This window comes from Ailuropoda melanoleuca, chromosome 18, assembly GCF_002007445.2.
Source record: "Ailuropoda melanoleuca isolate Jingjing chromosome 18, ASM200744v2, whole genome shotgun sequence".
Lineage (NCBI taxonomy): Eukaryota > Metazoa > Chordata > Mammalia > Carnivora > Ursidae > Ailuropoda > Ailuropoda melanoleuca.
Genome location: NC_048235.1, coordinates 30,851,457 through 30,872,214, shown reverse-complemented (window position 1 = coordinate 30,872,214; position 20,758 = coordinate 30,851,457). Strand labels below are relative to the sequence as shown.

The 20,758-nt window shown below is 46.1% G+C and overlaps 1 protein-coding gene across 2 annotated transcripts in view; it reads left to right on the top strand.

The window, feature by feature from the left end:
- GPAT4 (glycerol-3-phosphate acyltransferase 4) overlaps window positions 1-20,507 on the top strand; it is a 34,565-nt gene extending 14,058 nt beyond the window's left edge. For both annotated transcript variants that reach the window (XM_019798976.2, XM_034647493.1), the window contains 11 exons: window positions 8,790-8,859; window positions 9,243-9,543; window positions 10,344-10,418; window positions 11,169-11,258; window positions 11,436-11,529; window positions 12,139-12,254; window positions 13,102-13,157; window positions 13,695-13,780; window positions 17,170-17,298; window positions 17,385-17,464; window positions 19,467-20,507. In XM_019798976.2, coding sequence (XP_019654535.1) covers window positions 8,790-8,859; window positions 9,243-9,543; window positions 10,344-10,418; window positions 11,169-11,258; window positions 11,436-11,529; window positions 12,139-12,254; window positions 13,102-13,157; window positions 13,695-13,780; window positions 17,170-17,298; window positions 17,385-17,464; window positions 19,467-19,575 — 1,206 coding nt within the window. In that variant the 3' untranslated portion in view covers window positions 19,576-20,507. The remainder of the gene's footprint in view (window positions 1-8,789; window positions 8,860-9,242; window positions 9,544-10,343; window positions 10,419-11,168; window positions 11,259-11,435; window positions 11,530-12,138; window positions 12,255-13,101; window positions 13,158-13,694; window positions 13,781-17,169; window positions 17,299-17,384; window positions 17,465-19,466) is intronic.
- The last annotated feature ends 251 nt before the right edge of the window (window positions 20,508-20,758 follow it).

Sequence of the window (20,758 nt, the reverse complement as noted above, 5' to 3'; positions counted from 1 at the left end):
GTGCTGTTTACAAATAGTTGCTTTACGGAGGAGGAAAGAAATGCTATTATAATATAAAGAGTTGTTCTAATCTGGCAGGTTATTATCTCTTCATTGCATAAAGAGAAAGTTGGGAGAATGGGAAGTGTCATTTTTAGTAAAAAAAAAAAAAAAGAAAGAAAAAAGAAAACTTCCCTAAATGTGTACTTGAGAAAGCCTTTAGCAAACTTTCTTTTCGAGCTAAGGTGCTTGTATGCTTGATTCTTCTGAGCAAAGGAACCTATTCATAACTCCACACCTTGCCTATTTATTTCAAAGAGAGGGGCTTAGAATTTAAGAAAAAAAATCATTGCTAGATTCTGTCTCTTCTTATGTAACAGGTAATGAAACACGGAGCTGCTGCTCACATATTCCCTCACTAATAAGTTTGGGAGAGACTTTTCTCTTGTTTAGACTTAAATATCTTAAGTAGGTTCTTGCATTTCAGATAGAAGAAATTAACAGGGCAGGGCATTTGATGAATTGTTTTATTTTCTTAAAGATAGAGGAGAAGGACAATCAATTTCTTACCATATGTCAGAGCTTAGCTAATTATACCGCTGAACAAAACTGGTCACAGCGTAAAGGAACCGTTCCTGGAAGTTGATCTTTGCCACAGGACTTTTAATATCTATCCAGAGAGTTGGTACTTTATTAGCAGTATCTGTTTTCAGTAGTCACCAAATCTTTAGGTATTCTTTTTTTTTTTTTTTAAAGATTTTATTTATTTATTTGACAGAGATAGAGACAGCCAGCGAGAGAGGGAACACAAGCAGGGGGAGTGGGAGAGGAAGAAGCAGGCTCACAGCGGAGGAGCCTGATAGGGGGCTCGATCCCATAAACGCCAGGATCACGCCCTGAGCCGAAGGCAGACGCTTAACCGCCGTGCCACGCAGGCGCCCCTCTTTAGGTATTCTTTCTCATAGCTGAGACCATATATAATTTGAGAAACCAAAATTTGAGAAATTACTTGTTCATATAGTAGCTTATGGTTCAGAATAAATTTTCTCCTTTTCCTTTGGTTCCTTATAATTTTTCAGTGGACAGGGTGTCTACATTTTGTCAGTGAAAAAACAGAGACTCTGAAAGATTAAGTGAGCTATGTGAAATGTTACTTTATACTGGGAAATATTTTTTATGTGTATTATTGAACATTGGGTTTTGGTATTTAATATTCCTGTAAGAATATGATTTGTGTCACATTTAAGAGTGGCATTTAGTATATTCACAGTGTTGTACAGCCATCACCTCTGCCCAGTTCCCTAACACTTTCATCACTACAGAGGGAAACCCCACACTCTTGAAGCAGTTGCCCCCGTTTTCCCCTCCCCTGGCCAGCAGGAGTTTATGTTCTAGCTCTGGATTTGCCTACGCTGGATGCTCCGTATTCGAGGAATCATATAAAATGTGCTCTCTTGTGACTGCCTTCTTTCATTTAGCGTATTTTTGAGATTCATCCACATTATATTTCAGTACTTTTATTCTTTTAATGGCTGAATAATATTCCCTTGTGTGTCTGTACCATGATTCGCTTATCCGTTCATCCGCTGGTGGACATGGCAGGGCTGTTTCCACCTTCTGGCTGTTGTCAGTAGTGTTGCTAGAGTGTATATGTTCGTGTTTGAGTACCTGTTTTCAGTGGGATGATTTTTGAGCCCTACGGATGGTCTCTGAGGTTATCAAGTTACTTGCTACTCAGGGAGTAGTATGGAGTGTCACCTAAGAGCTGGTTAGAAATGGAAGTGTCAGGCCCACTCCACACCTACTAAATTAGAATCTGCATTTCCACAAGATCCAGGTGATTCACATGCACACTGAAGTTTGAGAAGCGGTGATCTAGTCAGTCTTTGGACCAGCTACTTTGCTTATGTGTAGTATTTATTTTAATTAATCAAGAAATGTAATTTTCTTAAATTTCAGTCCAAGAAAATCTTCATTCGAGCCCCGGATTCCAGAGGCCCATATAACTTAACTATGCATGCCCTTTTGCCACTGTGGTAAACCAGTTGAGGGTCAGTAGAACAGCTGGAAAAATTTTAGGAGACAACATTGAGTAATGGCTAGCTTTCATTCAAGTTTAGAAGCAAGTGGTTAACTCACATATCTATGGAAATCCTTATTTTTAAAACGTAGAAATCATAGCGTTATCAGCCTTTGAGTTATTCTGTAGTAGCTAAAATTTTCTAACTTGGATCACTTTGGACCACAGAAAGCCTAGAATCTATGTATATTCTGTATTCTATTTTGAATTGTCCCCCCAAATTAATATTTTAAAGTTCATAGTCAATGAAAATCCTTCTGATTGTGACTATATTTTTAAATGTATGTTCTTGTGACTTTTAATGCAGATTATAATTAATTACATAACTGAAATTGATTAGATATATATTGTTGGCCAATCCATGGGATAAGTAATCTTGGGCTGTCAGAGACTTTCTTTGCTGATCACACATCTTGAAAATCACTAGTTTGAGGCACAGTGATTTAGAAGTGATTATGGAAATAATGTGTGTAAATGTATATATGTTTATGTATGTACCCATTTTTGACCTCAAGTCTTAGGATTTCAGGAATTGGATTTGTGCTTCTTTATTTCCTAGAGATGTGTATATCAGCCACTGAAAGGGTTCTGGGTACTCTGGGTGCTATCCTGTTGAGCTGCATGGGTAATTACAACTCGGCTATAAGCTAGAGTCAGGGGTGGGCTAGAAAGGACTGATACCATTCCAGCAAGGTTATGTATAGGTGGCTCTGCAGGAATGTCTGGTCTTTTCTGAATGTTACTGTTCTGAGTTGACCTTAATGGACGGTAAGAACTGAATGCTTTATATATCAGCATTAGTATTAGACACAAGTTGGATTTGGCCAAACTGATTTTATTTTATTTTATTTATTTTATTTTATTTTATTTATTTTTTAAGATTTTATTTATTTATCTGTCAGAGCACAAGCAGGGGGAGCGGCAAGCAGAGGGAGAGGCAGGCTCCCCGCTGAGCAAGGAGTCCAATGATGCGGGACTCGATCCCAGGAGCCTGGGATCATGACCTGAGCTGAAAGCAGACTCTAAACCAACTGAGCCACCCGGGCACCCCACTTGTGGGTATTTTTTAATAGACTTTTATTTTACCTTTTTTAGCCTGTTCATCCTTCCTAAATTGGGCTGCTATGTATATAATGTTGGAGGTGGAAGAAAGCTTAGAGATCATCTTGATTCTGTGAGTCTACCCCCCAGCTACACATTTGAATTACCTGGGGAAGCATTCTAAAGTGCTTATTTGGGAGCACTAGAATCTCCCCAGAGACTCTGATTTAATTGGTCTGGATGGGTATATTTTTAAAACTTCCCAAGTGATCTTGAGGTCTGCCATCAAAAGGTGGGAGTCTGATTGACTTCCTTGTGAATAGGGGGGCCTGCTTTATGACTTGGTTCTAACAAATAGAATGTAGTGGACATGAATTATACTGTGTAATAGATGAGATTAGGTTAGAAACGGCAGTGTAACTTCTGACTCCTCGGATGCTTGCCCCTGGCACCCAGCCACCATGTTGTGAGGAAGCCCAGGCCACGTGGTGTTAGGTATTCCAACTCACAGCCCCAGGGAGGCCCTGACAACCAGCATGACTGCCACCCACAGGAGCGAGCAAGTCTGCAGAGGATCCCAGTCCTTAGCCTTCGAGCCACCCAGCTGATGTCAGACCTCGTGCAGTTTGCAAGATTCTTGAGCAAAATAAATGGTGGTGGTGTTTTAAGCCTCTAAGCTAGGGGGTGGTTTGTTATGTAGCAGTAGATAACCAGACAAGTAATATAATAGTAAAGAATTTTAAACATACATTTGTGCTTACACAGCTTCTAATACCTTAACGTTTTTGTACGTATATTACCTTTCAGTCTTTGGCAACTGCATTCATATTTTATGGTTGTGTTAATAACATGTATATGTAATTTTGTATCCATATTTTCTTTTGGGATTTTATCAGCCATTTTTAATAGGTAATCTTCATAAAGATGATTAAAACTGCATATCCTATTGGTCCATGCAGTACTTATACCTGTGCTTTTGGCAGAATTAAGCAAACCCTGGCTTAACAGCTAGTTTCCCATAATTAGTGCATCCTTTTATATAAAGGAACCTCGGTATCCCTGCCAAGGGGAGAATGTGGGTGGGTCAGTGTCTTCTCGGTTCCCTGTCCTGGAAGATTTAACTCTGTAGGTCCTGTCAATGCTGAGTTGCAGAAGATTTTCTTGTGCAGAGGGCAGCAGTGTTTTTTAAAAGTGTTTTTGTTTTCTTAATGTTTGTGCTTCAGATTTACTCTCAGTACAGTGGCAATGATATTATTTGAGATAGAAGTCCTGGGAGTGGCTTTCCACTGAGTTGAGAATGATTTGGAAAAGGAGAAAGTAGGAAGCCTGGAAATAGAAAGAAATGACCTGGGTGATTTTGCCTCATGGGCAAAGGCTTGATCAGGTCAGGTCAGAGACCGTTGTAAATGTTACAACAATTGTAAACATGAAACTCCAGCGCGGAAAGGGCTGATGGAGAGTCCTAGAAAGCCAGTGGTGGTTGTGAGGAAATTGAAGTCTGTACAATGGGAGTGTATAGTGGGATGGGCAAGAGTTTTTAAGTCAGTGGCCCTTAGCTTGAAATCCAGGGCTCCTCGATGAGCTCTGAAACTTGACCCAAGTCATCAGGCTTTGCTGTGTGCTTCCTCATCTACAGAGTGGAAGTCACAACCCCTGCTTCATGTGCATGTCCTCCCTACCCCAGCGAGAAGGGTGACTTTAACATAACCCTGACTAGCTGAGAGGATGAGCTGAAGAAGGTGAGAATATGACTGTGGCAGGGAAGGTGATGGGAAGTAGTTGTCGGTTGTATCATTTCAGCTCTAGGAGATCTTGATGGAGAGAAATACGGGGAGTTAAATGCAGCCCTTAGTGACTGCCTACTAAGTGCAGGACCCTCTGTCAGACTCCGCTGGGGTGAGAACATGGTAGGGTCTGCCTCCTTTGCTCAAGGTATTTATAGTCCAGTAAGAAAGACAAGTACATGCATGCATAACTAATTCACAATTGGGTGCTAATTCAAATACCCCGGGAAAGAAGAACTCCGCAGGAATTGGGTAGCTAACATTTCACAGAAGAGTTGGCATTCGAACTGGATCTTAAAAAGGAAAAGGCATTTTATTTTTTATTTTTTATTTTTTTAAAGATTTTATTTATTTATTTGACAGAGATAGAGACAGCCAGCGAGAGAGGGAACACAAGCAGGGGGAGTGGGGGAGGAAGAAGCAGGCTCATAGCAGAGGAGCCTGATGTGGGGCTCGAACCCATAACGGCGGGATCACGCCCTGAGCCGAAGGCAGATGCTTAACCGCTGTGCCACCCAGGCGCCCCCCTTAGGAAAAGGCATTTTAGAAGCGCAGATGAGAAAGTACAGTCTTGTTTAGAGACTGTATATAGCTTAGTGGAGCAAAAACATTGGGTGCATGGAGGGAGTGGGGTCGATTATAAAACCAAATGTTTCTTTAGGCGTTGAAAAGCCAGTGAAGGTTTTTGTGCAAGGAAGTGACAAGATCGGACTGGCAGCATGTGTTTGGGTGGCTTGAGGGGAGGAAGGAGCAGTCGGATTGCCCTTGCATTAATACAGGCAGGAGAATAAGCTAGGGAGTGAAGGTAATGACATCACACAGGAGGCAGCTGTTAAAGAGTGCCCTTTCAGGGGAGGATCGATAGGACTTGGTGACAGATGGGAAGCTTCAAAGCTTGGATGACCAGAGGGATAGTGATCCCAGTGCCTCAGGAGGAGGGCCGGGGTGGGCGGGAGCACTTTCAGGGTTGGGACGATGTGTGCTGTCTTTCATTTGCAACATGCTGGTGCGGGCTGGTTGGACTTGCATGGGGAGATGACCATCAGGCCATCGGGAATGTGAGGTTGGCACTTTAGTGAAGTAAAGATTTGCAGATTTGCTGGTAGATTCTTAGGGGTTACAGCTGAAGCAGGGAGAAAAAGGAGAGTTGTTAAAAGAGGTAGTGTTTGCAGGGGAATAGAGGTGCTGGAAGACGGGAGCCTGAATTTTCTAAGGGTCTCGTTCTTTGGGTATATATGGTTAGTTCATGGGACAATGCAGTGGAGGCTGACTGAAAAGGAGGCGGTTTCTGCTGAGATTAGGTTGCAAAGTCTGCTGGATGTGACTTGTGATTAATTCCTAAACTGTAGTGTTCAATAGAGGGAATAGCTAGCAAAGTACACCACTGCACCCTCTCCCTTTCTGGGAGCTGGGCCTGCCTTTCGCCTGCCAAGGTCTGCCTTGGGGTTAATGTTACCTAAGCGTGCAGCATTGTTAATGCCCTTAAATGGTCTCTTCTCTGTCCGGGAGAACCTGAGACAGGAATAATTTCGTAATCTGATGCTGAATAGCACGGTAAATGGCATCTCACGTCAGGGGAAGGAGAGGAGGTTTATGGGAATGAACTCTGAACCTAGGATTCTCAGTTTTATTCTGGATCTCTGCACACTGTGCTTCGGAAAGTGACCACTCAGAGAAGCCAGTTGTGGAGTTAGCAGACTTTGCTCATGTGCAGTGCCCCCTCCTTCAGTCTCCTGCACCGGGCCGAAGCAATCCGGTTCACCGATCAGCTTCTCCTGAACCGACTCTTCCCAGCTAACAGCCAGGTTCCTCCAGCCTTGTGACTGGACAGTTCTCTTCTAAACACAGAAGCATTTTGTAATGTACCTGAAGTGGGGGAAAAGCGAAGCTAGATGTACAAAGCAGGAGGGCAAGGCGATGTTGATGACAGCTCTGTGATAGAGCTAGGAGATGTAGGGTCTCGTTTAACCTGTACCTTTCCAGCTAAAACACCACAGCCATCTTGAATTTTGCAGAGTGAAGCAGTCCTCACAGACTTAAATTCTAGTGCTCAAGAGGCTTGGTGTCATACATTAACTGCCTGCTGCAGCCTCATCTGAGTATCAGAATTGTCAGTACAGAACCAAGCTTTTCTGATTCTATGCTCGCTGTACTAATGCAGTCTTGGCCAAAATGGAAAACCCTGAACTCCAGTTGAGTGGCCTGTGTTTGTATGTCACGCTTGCTATAAGCTCCCTTGCCCCTATTCACATCTTCCGTAGATGGAATTCCCAAGGGGAGTCTACCTTCCTCCATTGTAGGTGTTTCATTTACATTTTCTTCTAGAAAAAAAGGTCATGCATGCATAGAGCCAAAAAGCATCAGTGCTAAATATCCGAAGTATAGAAAATGAGCTGTGTGGGTTTTCTTGCCCCAGACCTCTTCTGAGTGGGTGACTCAAAGCTGTCTTTTGTTCTAGACAGCGGTATTTGAAGAAATTTCCAGATGAGGTCAGATCAGTGATTAAACGCATGTCCTGCTTTTGGCTCTGCTGGAGCGTCCAGAGCAGTCTTGCTGATACTTGAGGCTTTGGCAGCACAATCTGCACCAGATGCTTTGGGCTGTGTGCGTTTTGCTGCATCACAGAATGATAGGTTTCTCTCTCACCTTGTGTAACTGTGGAAACAAGTTTGAAAAGATACCTTTCAAAATATCTATTCTATTTCTTTGACTTTCACGGACATAACTTTCTGTGCAGTGATACATACTCCAGTTAGCGATCAGTGAGCTCGTTTTCACCTCTCGTTGTGGGATAGTGGGAGAGACCCTGGCTCACTTACTGTAGTTAGATGGATGTTAAGGAAGGGAGGCTCTAGAAAGAGGCTTCTTTTCTAAATCTCTTGTAGAGTTCATTATTATTTCAGTCACAGTGAGGACAGTTAGGGTGTTTTGCAGTTTCCCAAATTCTGTCACATGTGTATGATCTCACTTGATCCTGAGCGACCCCGTGAAGCAGGAGGCTGACGTGCCATCGGTCCTATTTTGTAGATAGAAAAGAGTGTTGGGATGAGTTGCTTAAGGGACTTAGCGTAAGTGTCCAATTAGATTTTTTTTTTTAAATCTCCAAATGGTGGGGCGGCTGCGTGGCTCAGTCGTTAAATGTCTGCCTTCGGCTCCGGTCATGATTCCAGGGTCCTGGAATCGAGCCCTGCATCGGTCTCTCTGCTCAGTGGGGGGCCTGCTTCTCCCTCTCCCTTTCCCTCTCCCTCTGCCTACTGCTCCCCCTACTTGGGCTGTTTCTCTGTCTGTCAAATAAATAAATAAAACCTAAAAAACAAAAAACAAATCTCCAAATGGTGTTTTTTTGTGTTTTTAACACTAAGCCCTTCTATATCAGGTTGGGGGTCGGCATATTACAAAGCTACTCAGAGGAGGATGGACAGTTTAGACATGTATATTATTTAAATACTCAAAAACTAAAATTGTTGCTTCTGGAATAATTGGGAGGTAGGCAGCATCAGGTGGTAGGCAGTTGCTTAAAGGATGCTTGATTTTGCTGTTTGTGCAGAGCTGCTGTTCGGCAGTGAAGAAGAAACATGAGAGGTCTGTGTACCGTCAGCTAGTGAATTCCTTAGGTCCCCTGAAGACAGAAAGATTGAGGCAGAGAGAACCTAGGCCCAAGAAATTTCTCCAAGCTTCTTGAGTCTCCAGGCCTTTACTATAGGTGACTCATCTTTTGTTCCTTGTCATCAAGGAGGGGGACTGCTCTAGAAGGAGAAGGCTTTGACTTTCCTTCTGGAGTGGGTGCTTTCTCAGCTACAGTCCGATCTCAGAAGACTGGGATTGAGGCTTTCCTAGAATGGAAATGGAGTCATTCGCTGTATGAAGAAGGATCTCATTCTGTGTGTTGCCATTTCTCCCCACAGTGGGCCACCTTGAGGATGGAGAGAGGCGCCAAGGAGAAGAACCACCAACTTTACAAGCCCTATACCAATGGTAAGACTGGCTCTTGCTCCTTATCCCAAACAGTCCCTTTGAAATATGTTCCTAAGTGCTTTTAATTCCATACATACTCTTCAAAGGGAGGATATGGACTCTGAATATTTTTAAAGATTTTTACTTATTCATTTATTTACTTGAGAGAGAGAGTGAGAGAGCGTGCGAGCGGGGGAGGACCAGAGAGAGAGCAATAAGCAGACTCCGTGCTGAGCACAGACACCAATGAGGGGCTCATCCCTGGACCCCAAGATCATGACCTGAGCTGAAACCAAAGAGTTGGATGCTTAGCTGATTGAGCCCCCCAGGCGCCCCTGGACTCGGAATATTTTTAACATGCTTCTTGCCAGCATGCTGCTTGACGTGGGTGTTCTCTTTTGCAGGAATCATTGCAAAAGATCCCACTTCGCTAGAAGAAGAGATCAAAGAAATTCGTCGAAGTGGCAGTAGTAGGGCTCTGGATAATACTCCAGAGTTTGAGCTCTCTGACATTTTCTACTTTTGCCGGAAAGGAATGGAGACCATTATGGATGATGAGGTGACAAAGAGATTCTCGGCAGAGGAACTGGAGTCCTGGAACCTGCTGAGCAGAACCAACTATAACTTCCAGTACATCAGCCTTCGGCTCACTGTCTTATGGGGCTTAGGAGTGCTGATTCGCTACTGCTTCCTTCTGCCGCTCAGGTGAGGGCAGGCCTGATGGAACAAAAGGCCGGAGCTGCTGCTGCCTAAGCCCGAGGCGTGGTTGACCGCCCTGTGTCGCTTGCTTTGCTTTCTCCCGTCTTAGAAAGGAGCATAGTATGATTCTGTCACCGGCCAGTCCTTCCGACTCTTGGAAGGGTACACTGGAGGTTATCTTTTAAAGGCCCTTGGATTCTCTGCACAGCAGACAGAAATCGTTGGGTTTCTTAAATCAGACTGCTCGTCTAGATGGCCTAAATACAGGGGCAGGGAACATGGCGTACTTTCTGGCCACTCCTCCCTGGGCATGGCCGGTTCTTTCCTGCAAGTTTGCCTCTAATACAGAGGCAATATTGAGCTCTCAGGTTTTCTGTACCGTGTGCAATTCTGAGTCTGCCTTGCCGGCTGCCGGTTCCTTCAGGCTCTACTTCCTGTTGCTCCACGGAGAAGCTCTGCTTCCGCCAGGGTGTGGAGCCAAAGGGAAGGGTAAGACAGCAGGACAGCAGGTGCCCGAGGGCAGAGCAGCCAACAGTAGGCTTTTCCATCGTTCTGGCTGCCTGATGTCTGAGGAGATAGCGTCTGCTGAGAGCCAAATCCATAGCTCACTGTCAGTTTGGAATTAAAATGATCTCTGGTTATGCTAGACCTGCTCTCATTTCTAGATGAAACTCTTACCTGGATCCTAGGTGATCAGATGGTCTTAGGGGTGGTTCTCGTGACGCCCACTTTTATCTTCACACGTTCCAGTCTATCTATAGTGCAAGGGTTTATTTGCTGTATTTTCACATGTCGTCTTCTTACAGGATAGCTCTTGCTTTTACTGGGATTAGCCTTCTGGTGGTAGGCACGACCATGGTGGGATACCTGCCAAACGGGAGGTGAGTGGTTTACGAGAGTCCGCTTCTGGAGGGTACTTAGTTCTGTAGTGGTGGCTCCAACCGGGCCACTCCTTTGGGGACAGCCAGACCCCATGGCATCTTAGAAAGATGAGATAACCCAGTGATAACAACAGCTTCAGCATTAAGGTTGTATTTTTCACCAGTCTTGATCTGTGACTGCGTTCTTTTCCCTCTAACACTCACACTCTTCCCATTTTAAAGACAAGGGAGAAACCTCACAACTGTGGAACCAGCAGATTTTACAGCCTATCATTTAGTTTTAAGCATTCTGCTGTGTTGATAAATTGGTAAAAGGAAGAGATGTAGGTAGGGCTTGTGTGTGTGTGCGTGTGTGTGTGTGTTTTAAAGAGAAATTTGTTCCTTCTGGAAGTTCTGGGGCTAGCTGTCTTCTTCCCTGGGCTGGTGAGGTTAGACTCCTCTGTCCTTTGCCCTGCCTCTAGGCGTTGACTGGGAAGGAAAAGAATTGAGGAGGCTCACCTTTGCTGGAAATTTGAGGGCTATAAATTCTAAACCCAGTCACTTCAGTGAATTTAAGCAATTCTCATCCTTTCTCTGTTTCCTCATTCGTAGGCATAAAGACACTCGTACACTGTGGAGTTTAACTGGTATAAAACTACTCTGCAGTCATAAACGGCTGTAGGCAGTGATAGTTATGCTGTTAGAGGCTGTAACTTTTCCCGACTTCCTATGTGTAAAGTAATAATAAAAATCTTTGTCCTGTCGTACCAGGTTTAAGGAGTTCCTGAGTAAACATGTTCACCTAATGTGTTACCGGATCTGCGTGCGAGCCCTGACAGCCATCATTACCTACCACGACAGGTGAGGGCACTTTGCATGACATGGGGAAGTGGCGCTGGCTAACCGCGACTCACCTGCAGCTGGCCAGTGAGCGCTCTTCTGAGCTCTCAGAGCCCGTGAGGCGGGTGAGGTAAGGGCTGAGTTCCAGATCAGTTGTCTCACATGGATTTTGTTGCTTTGCATTCTTTTTAAACACAGGGAAAACAGGCCTAGAAACGGGGGCATCTGCGTGGCCAATCACACCTCTCCAATTGACGTCATCATTTTGGCCAGTGATGGCTATTATGCCATGGTAAGACCTTTCTCTGTTGCATTCTTGGGCAAGTAAGAGCTTTAGAACGCTTGGGGCTGGGATGCTTCTGACCCTTCAGAGAGCTCTTACTGAAGAGTGTTAAACATGGAAACGTGTTTTTACACACGGGCCCCAACCTAGATTGTCGCCTCTGTTTCTATTGCTTTGAGAACTCCTTGGGACTTTGATAGGAGGTATTCTGAGAGAGTAGTAACCAAGAATGTGGTTGGAGATTAGGCTTTGGATGTTTAGGCAGGCCACAGAAGGGGGTGAAGGATAGGGAAGGAGGATTTTAAAGGACTGGGTTCAAGGGCATTAGAGAATCTGTCCAGTAAAAGCATTTTTACACAAGGTATTACTCACCTTCATTGTTTCTTTTTTGGGTTTTCAGCTACGTTTTTAATGATGTATCTTTGATATCACTGAATAAAAGGCAAAATTTTAAGATTCAGAGTCTAATTTTCTAAATAGTGAGAAACCTATGCTTGTCAACAAAATGTTTAGAGGCTGAGAGGTTGGGGTACTGTTGGGATCTGGGGCTGTCTCCATAGAGTGGGGGATTTGTGTGAGGATGTCTTCACTTCTTGTTATTCCTTTGTGTGAGATTAGGTGGGTCAAGTGCACGGGGGACTCATGGGTGTGATTCAGAGAGCCATGGTGAAGGCCTGCCCGCACGTCTGGTTTGAGCGTTCTGAAGTGAAAGATCGCCACCTGGTGGCTAAAAGGTAAATCCACAAAATGCCGTTGCTCTGTACGACCAGTTAGAAAGAATGAGTGAGTTTTAGGGGTGGTTATTTTTTCACAGTAGAATCATAGTGTCTGCTACACGGAGCCTGTACTGCTTTCATAATAAAACATTTTTTCCCTAAAATATGGAATATAAAAAATATAGAAACCTTGGTATTATTTGCCAAGTTAGTAATCTCTTAACCTTTTTTATTCCTTGTACTCATTGTAATAAGCCACATATGAACTTTCAATGCTATTTGAAATCTCCAGGTGAATTCATTATCACAAATAAAAACAAACTTAAGGCAATGGAAAAAAGGTAGAGCTGGTATATGTGATAGCAAGAGCTTTGCAGGAAACTGGGAGGAATGAAGACTCAGCTGAGACCATCTTCTACAGGAACCGATGAACCTGGCCCCGGATCCCTTTACTGCATCTCTCAGGGACAGTATTAAGCCAGGTGGACTGCAGGTTCAGCCCCCAACATGGCTGTCAGGAAGTCCAGAAGTCCAGTAACAAGTCTTTATTGAGGGTGCTGTTAGCAAGTCCCTGTGGCAGGCACATCCTTGAGGTCGTCCCAGGTCTGAGCAGTGTCCTTTAAATAGGCCTTAATGCTTAACTGAACAGCTGTATGGGTTCAATAGTAGCCATCTGATTTTCCCTGTCTTTATAAGTTTTGTCTTTACGAGATTCAGGCTATGGGTTTATCAAAGATCGTTGTGTTTGTTAACTTGCTTTCGTACGCCGTCCAGTGTGAGGTCTGCATAGTTTATTTATAAGTGCGTTTTGATTATGATGAATGTAAAGCTGTCTGAACCCTTGTTTTCTTTTTCCCTTCCAAAGACTGACTGAGCATGTGCAGGATAAAAGCAAGCTACCCATCCTCATCTTCCCAGAGGGTGAGAAGGGGTCGATCCCCGCAGAGAGCTTCTGTGTGGGAGGGTGGGGAGACCATGCAGGATGGTGACTCTGGTGTTGCCTCAGAACCAAGTCCCTCAACCCTGGCTGGGGTTATCTGCTTTCACTGAATGATGTTCAGTCCCCCACTAAATTGGTTGTGGGACTAAAAACTCGGGGAAGTTCAGCATTTGACTGAGAGTGCCAGAGTGTGACCTTCTCAGTACAGGAGTCCTTTCTGTCATATGCCAGTGGGGTCTCAGCGTCTTGTAGAGTTCTTCCTGAGAACGCAAGTCTGCTGAGTGGCTCTGGCCTTTCATTGAGGCTGAGTGTGTTCATTGGGGAAGGTGATCCTGTAACAGCAGCATAGGAGACAGTACAGGGTTTTCTTTATCCCTATTCAGTATTCATTCCTAAGCCAGGGAGATGACAGATTTATCCTGTTTGAAGAATTTTTCTTATTATATTGAGTTCTTAAACTCCTAATCTCTGAGGTAAGGACCAAAAGAAAGCACATTTTATTCTCTTCTGCATTTTAGGAACCTGCATCAATAATACATCAGTGATGATGTTCAAAAAGGGAAGTTTTGAAATTGGAGCCACGGTTTACCCTGTTGCTATCAAGGTACAAGACCTCTGAGGGCACATGTGGTCATTGTCGCAGCTGCCGTGAGTGGGACATAGCAAGAGAAAAGGGAGGAAGAAGATGGTGTCAGCGGTCGGTCCTCCGGTGGAGCAGCTTGGGCTGGGCTAGTGTGGGTAGAGGGTGCTAGAGAGGGGGAAGGGACTTGTTCACGGTTCATAACCCGCTACGTTAGAAGGGATGGGGAGTGGGCGAATGAGGACCGGCCGGTTCCAGCCCATACCTCGCTGCCATCACCAGATTCAGGAAATGGCAAACTCTTCACAAACTTTGCGTGTTGTCGCCTGCTCAAGACCTCTTCATAAACCTCCCTGGAGTGGAAGGTGCTCCGCTTGAAAAGGAGGCTTGCTGCAGGGAGTAGGGGGATGGCCCAGTGGATGTGCGCATTTGGTGGAGAGGTGAGCATGGATGGCCGCAGATGTGTCCTTAATCCTGAAGGAAGAAACAGCTCCACTGCTTTGGGTTGTGGTGTCATTGTAAACACCGGGAACTACTCGTAAAAATGAAGTGCAGCTTGTCCAGGCTGTCCCCACCTTTCCGGAGCTTGTACTTCAAGCTCACTTTGAAGAGGGGCTTCAGTTAGTTTCTTCTTTCTTTCTCCCTCCTCTCTCCGCCTTTACATCCATCTGGTTTTATAAATCCATACATTGTACTGTTTCTAAAAGAATGTTATTACTCATGTTATTACTTCTAAACGCCACAGGCTGTCGGTGTCTTTAATGCTTAAGTTGAAATCTCAGAGCAGGGTAGAACAGCAAGTGCATTCGTGCCTGTTTTACTTAAAATTTCGTCTCCATCCTTTCCCAGGGTCTGCGTGTTGTGTGCAGAGCATTCTGTTGAGAGAATCGGTGTCACTTGGCCAGCACAGCTAGTGCAGTGGGGGAAGCGCTGTTTCTCCCGGGGAAGCAAGTGCTCCCAGCATCCCCTTTACCAGGGAGGCAGAGCACCGGGGCAGGAGTGGCCGATGCGCAGTGGCTGGAGGAGAACTGACTGATCCGCGGGTTAGGGCTGCCCAAGCCACCTGTGGAGGGTGCTGCTTCTGGGAACAGCAGGAAAGAAAACAGTCTGTCAGCGGTTTCTGCCATGGGAGGAGAACCTGGGGAGTGGTGTCTGTGTCACCTGCAACCCATCCTGCATTTCAATATCCAGGGCTCCCCATACATGTGCAGTAAAAACATTGCTAGAAGAGGCCCTTCCTTATTGTTCACTCCAGAACATCAGTACTTTGTAGCTGTATCAGCATCGCCTGGAGGGACTGGGAAAATGCAGATTGCTGGGTGTTTTTGAACTTGATTTCTCGCCCTTTCCTGGGTGCTCCGGATGGGCTGGTTGGGAACCACACTTGGGGAGCCCTGCTGTGGAGCAGTGGTTCTTAAACAGTTTTGAGACATGGACCTTTAGGACAGTTAGGGCTCCTCTCCAAAGAAAAGGCATGTCAGTTTTACATATAATTTCATTCTGTCCCAGATTTATTAAAGCCCATTTAGGATTAAGAATTTATGCTCTACAACAACTTTGCTAGTTTTTATAAAGCCTTCATTGCTAACCAAATTTGGATAACCATAGCAGTTTCAAGACTCTTATTATTATTTCCACCAAAGTTAAGTCATTACTTGATGTTGAAATTTATTGCAATTTGGGTTTTTGTATTGTTTTTCTCTCTACGATGTCAGCCCAGCATGGAACAGAGATTCAGCTCTAAACAAAGGGCTCTCACATTCGATGTCAACTATTTTACCCATATAGTGCTTTGTAAAATATAAGACTTTCTCTAAAACATAAGCATTAGTTTCTACTTAAAACTCCTTCTTCTTCCTTATTTCCCTTTGCTGTTATAATGTCAGCTCCTGAAGCTTTCTGTAGTTAAATCTAAATTTCTTAGTTTAGTCTGTAATTTATTTATTTTTTATTTATTTATTTATTTATTTTTTAAGATTTTAAGCGGAAGAGGGAACACAAGCAGGGGGAGTGGGAGAGGAAGAAGCAGGCTCCCAGCGGAATAGGGAGCCCAATGCGGGGCTCGATCCCAGCACCCTGGGATCGCACCCTGAGCTGAAAGCAGTTAGATCGTAATTTAATCTAAGTGTCTTCCTTCCTGTGTAGTCAGGTCCACGGCTAGGCATAATTATCCAGTTTGTTCTGAGAGTCATAAAATCTAGGCTTGAAGAGCCTAAAAGATCATCTGGTTCACACCCAGCCCCCAGCCACCACCCCCCCCCCCCCCCCCCCNCCCCCCCCCCCCCCGCCTCCATCAAGTGCAGCTCCCCACAGCGTCGCGTCCCTGCCCGTGTTCCTCTCGATTTTCTCCAGGGAGAGGGCGTTCCTGACACCAGTGGCAGCCTGCTCTGCGCGGTCACTCTTGCAATTCCATCCCCTTTTCTTTTTCCACAGTCTGGTCCTCTGTTTGCTCCATAGTCACAGCCTGAGGGCATCTGTGATAGCCCCTCAGACATTTGCTAGCAGGGGCAGGACTCTCCGGGCTATCTCTTCAAGGACTCAGTTCCTTTTGTGGCTTCTTACAGAACTTCCTCCCTCACCTCTCCCCCCTGCTTACCTGCCACTTAAATTTCTTTTCTGTTGGGTGAGACTGCGGGTCACAGCTTCAGCCCCATTTCCCACAAAATGCCGCTGAAGTACAGCCTTCGCTTCCATTAGAGTCATTGGCAAAAGAGCGTATCTGGGGAGCCTGCTGTGTGGTGGGAAGCGCAGCAGCTGTGTGGCGGAGGCCTCGTGTGGTGTCGTGTGCGCCTGGTCGCCCAGGGGCATGGGTGTTGCGGTCAGCCAGACCTCCTGCTCCTGCAGTTAGCTTGCTTAGTGGTGTCGTCCCAGAGAACTATCAGAAGCTTTGGCAGTGTTTTCTCCTTGGTGGGGGGCACCAGAAATATTAAAAAGTGGGTGTCTTTGGGTGAGAGACATGTAGAGTGTGGATGAGTGAATGACGCAGTGTTGGGGATAGGCAAAGCTCGTGCGGTGGAATGTTCTAACGGTTAAATCTGGGGCATGGAGGTATGAGAGTATCTGTTCTCTCTGGTTTTGGATATGCTTGAACATGTTAAGAATTACATACACCTATGAGTGAGGAAGACGTGAAATGGGTCAGAGAGAGAGCTCGCTTGTTTGAGGAAAGCAGTTGGGGGAGTCCTCCCTAGTGATCTACAGCAGAAGCTTGAGTCCATCGGGAGGTTCGTGTTGCTAGAGGTCAGAACTGCCCGGGCATAGAATTACTTCAGCAGTGTTTGTGGAGGGGGTCTGAGCGCGGCTGTCTGGAACTGGTACTGCACCACATGAGGCAGTCTCGAAAGCTGCTGTTGACACCCACGTTTTGTTAGAACTACTGACTTCTTACCACCCGGTTTTCCACTGCTTTTCAGTATGACCCTCAATTTGGTGATGCCTTCTGGAATAGCAGCAAATATGGGATGGTAACGTACCTGCTGAGAATGATGACCAGCTGGGCCATTGTCTGCAGTGTTTGGTACCTGCCTCCCATGACCAGAGAGGTGGGTACTCACACCGCGCAGAGTCTTCGCCTCCTTCCATGTGACGCCAGCCTGTGTTGAGTGGTCTCATTTATTCTTTCTTACAGACAGATGAAGATGCCGTCCAGTTTGCAAATAGGGTGAAATCTGCCATTGCCAGGCAGGGGGGGCTCGTGGACCTGCTGTGGTGAGTCAAAGCCAGGTTTTATCGGCAGAGTCTAGCAGGATGTGAATTTCTGAAGTGGCTGCTGAATTGTTGACTCCTTTTACAAGGAATCCGCCTCTCCCTGGTGTGGAGAATTAAACTTGCCAGCCTTGGAGAGTGCTGTGTGACTCCTTTCTCCTAGCTCCAGCTCAGAAGTGCCCCATGCTGCCTTGACCTTGGGGACACAGAGCACAGCATGCTTGGGCTGAAGCAGTTGGTTCTCTGTACCTTCTGGGGTTTGTACCCATCTGCCAGGGCTCCCAGACAGTCCCTGTCTCTTTAGGTAGGGGGGACCTAATGCTGGTCTGGAAACTGCATTAACTGGGCTCTCTGATCTTGTATATTTGGTAAAACTGGACCATCCTTAGAAAGGCAGAAGTTTCATTTATTACATTTAGTTTGTTACCTACTAAAGCAAGAGTTGGCAGACGCTGTGAAGAGTCGTAAATATTTTAGACCTTGTGGATCATGTTGCCGTTGTTGTAACTGCTTCAGTCTGCCACCAGTGTGACAGCAACCAGAAACCATATAGAAACACACGAGCATGCGTGGGTTCCAGTAAAATGTTCTCAGAACAGGTGTCAGGCTAGATTTGGCCCGCGGGCCATAATTGTGGACCCTTACACTAGAGCGTGAGATAGTTAGACTCCAGATAAGAGGAGCTGAATAGGGAAATCCTTCCACCCTCTAGGACCCTTCGTTTTAAGCACAAAGGTCATCTGTGTTGGGCATTTGACTAAAGTGGGCATTATGGGAGAAGGATGTAGAGATTCGGATTTTAAACTGACATGTGGATTTTTTGATAACGGCACGGTCCTCAGGTGTGGCCTTTTAAAAAAGGCTCATGTTTATCGGCACTCATTGTGAGCCAGGCATGTGCTGCTGGCGCTGGAGATGATGACCTTACCCCATCCACACAGTGAACCCACGCAGTATAAGGAGTGTTACTCCCATTTCACAGATGAGACACCAGAACTCAAAGACGTCAGGTACCTGTTTTTCAGAGTCACAGAGTATCAGTGGAGGCAGATTTTGAACTCAGGTCTGACAGGCTGCTAGAGCTGGAATGTTTGACCACTGTTCCACATTCCCCGTCCACGGGGCCTTAGAAAGACAAGCATGGCTACCTTTAAAAAGGCGCTTTTGCTGTGGATCGTAAAGGGCATCCCACATATAAGAGTGTTCGGTGTAAGGTCTGTCCAGCGATGGGGGGCGGGGAGGGGGTGCGGGCTTCATCAGACTTTTTCTGCTACCGCCACCTGCGTAACTCAGAGGGGAAGTATAGGTGTAGCAGAAAGCCTGAAGGTGGACTGGGGTTTCCATTAGTCACTGAAGGTTAGGGATGCTAATTCTAGGGTGTAGGCGAGCAGTCGGGGTGCCAGGTAGGAATGGGACTTTGAAGAAGCAAATCCAAGTGCAGGGATAGCAGAGGGAGGTGCCGGGGTCATCAGCCCAGGAGTCTGAGAGTGACTTGGATTCCTTTCCAGCACCATCATCCCTCAGGCATGGAAGAAGTAAGAACTCGCAGGTCCCCCTGTGTTTGTTGTCGGCATGAATCTCTAGGTCTGAATTTTACAGATTTTGTTTCACAGATTAGATTTATAGATTCATTATAGTCTCAGTAGTTCTTAAAGCTTGGCTCACCCTCATGATGCCAGAATACCTCCTTTACCTTTCGTAAGGTGAGGGTGAATTTTGAGTAGAAAGCATTGTAAACTCCTTGGTAGGTAGGTTTGAGTGACTATAAAGTACCTTGAACATGAGTAGTGACTTCTGACCCCAGGGCAAGAGTGAGAGATTTAAGGTAGAAATGGTGAAACTGGGGAGTGCCGGGTCAGTACCTGAGGTCACCCTTAGGAGTGGGAGAGCCATAGAGTGCTTTTGTTTCTGACAGGCTCTTCCGGGGTCTTGAGCAGTGTGGTCTCGTGCTATAAGGGTGGATAGGAGGCCGTCTTTGCTACTACAGCAGACTTTCTCTCATCAGGGATGGTGGTCTGAAGAGGGAGAAGGTGAAGGACACGTTCAAAGAAGAGCAGCAGAAGCTGTACAGCAAGATGATCGTTGGGAACCACGAGGACAGGAGCCGGTCCTGAGCCCGCGCCTCGCGCTGCCTGGAGCCGCCACTCACAGATCCCGACCCGCGAGCCAGCTGGACTTGCTGCTGCCGCTGCCCCTGCCGCCCCCACTGCTGCACCCTTTCCAGCTCCGGGGCTCTTCGGGCCAGTCCGGATCCCAGGACTCCAGCTGCTTCAGAACCGTGCCAGGGATCCCTGGGCGCAGCGTCTGAAGTGGACGCTACTGGGGGTTGCTACCCAGGATGAGATGCCTTCTTGTTTCTTTTACACTAGGTCCGTTGGAGGAATGCCATTAAAGTCACCTCTCCACCTGTACACGTGTGGGGCTGAGTGGTTGGGAAGAGTCGGCCACATTCCTGTGTTCAGGACGTTAGGATGTCAGTCTGTTACGGATGCCACATGCCAGGGACTTTGCTGGGGAAGGGCCCCCCCGGCACTTGTGAGGAGAGGCACTGCTGAGGCAGTGTGACTTGCTTCAGCGTACACATCACCCCCCGAGCCTTGGAGCTGTGCAGACTGGATAAGAGGAAAACCGTTGTCTGCGGGGGCTTTCGGCAAAATGAGATTTTAATTCCTATGCTTCTGCCCACGGGCAGTCACCAAAGGGGAGGCAAGAAGCGAGGTGGACCAGTGACTAGGGCGTGGTGGGAACCAAGAGTCATTTTGTGTTCAAACTCCAGTGCTAACCCTGAACTCCCATGCGACTTGCTCTTCGTTAACTCGTGCCTCAGTTTCCCCATCTATAACCTGGATCAGGAGGGGAAGGGTGGTGATACCTACCTCACAGGGTTGTTGTGGGGATTGAAGTGCTACTTTGAAGGACAAGTTGCTCAGTGTTACAAGTATAGGTCCATGAAATGTGGCCGGAAAAGGTCTGAGCTCAGAGCTGCTGCAAAGGGCTTTGAGTTTGTTTTTGTGAGTAAATAAAATTGTCTTTGATGGTCAATTAATTGAGGGGTTTTCCCTTCACTCTTTGTCCCCTGGATGTAGCCTAAGCAACATGCTTCATATAGGAGTTACAGTTCTCTGACTTGACCATAACCCCGAGACCATAGGGAGTCCCCTTGACTTCTGGAATTGAGAACTAGTATTGTTCAGAAGAAGCTGCTGCTCCTATCAGCTGTTGACCTCTCTCTCTGATTAACTTAGAATTTCCAGCACAGACTGAGATGTGGACTTCTCCACCGGTGGGTGCCTGGGA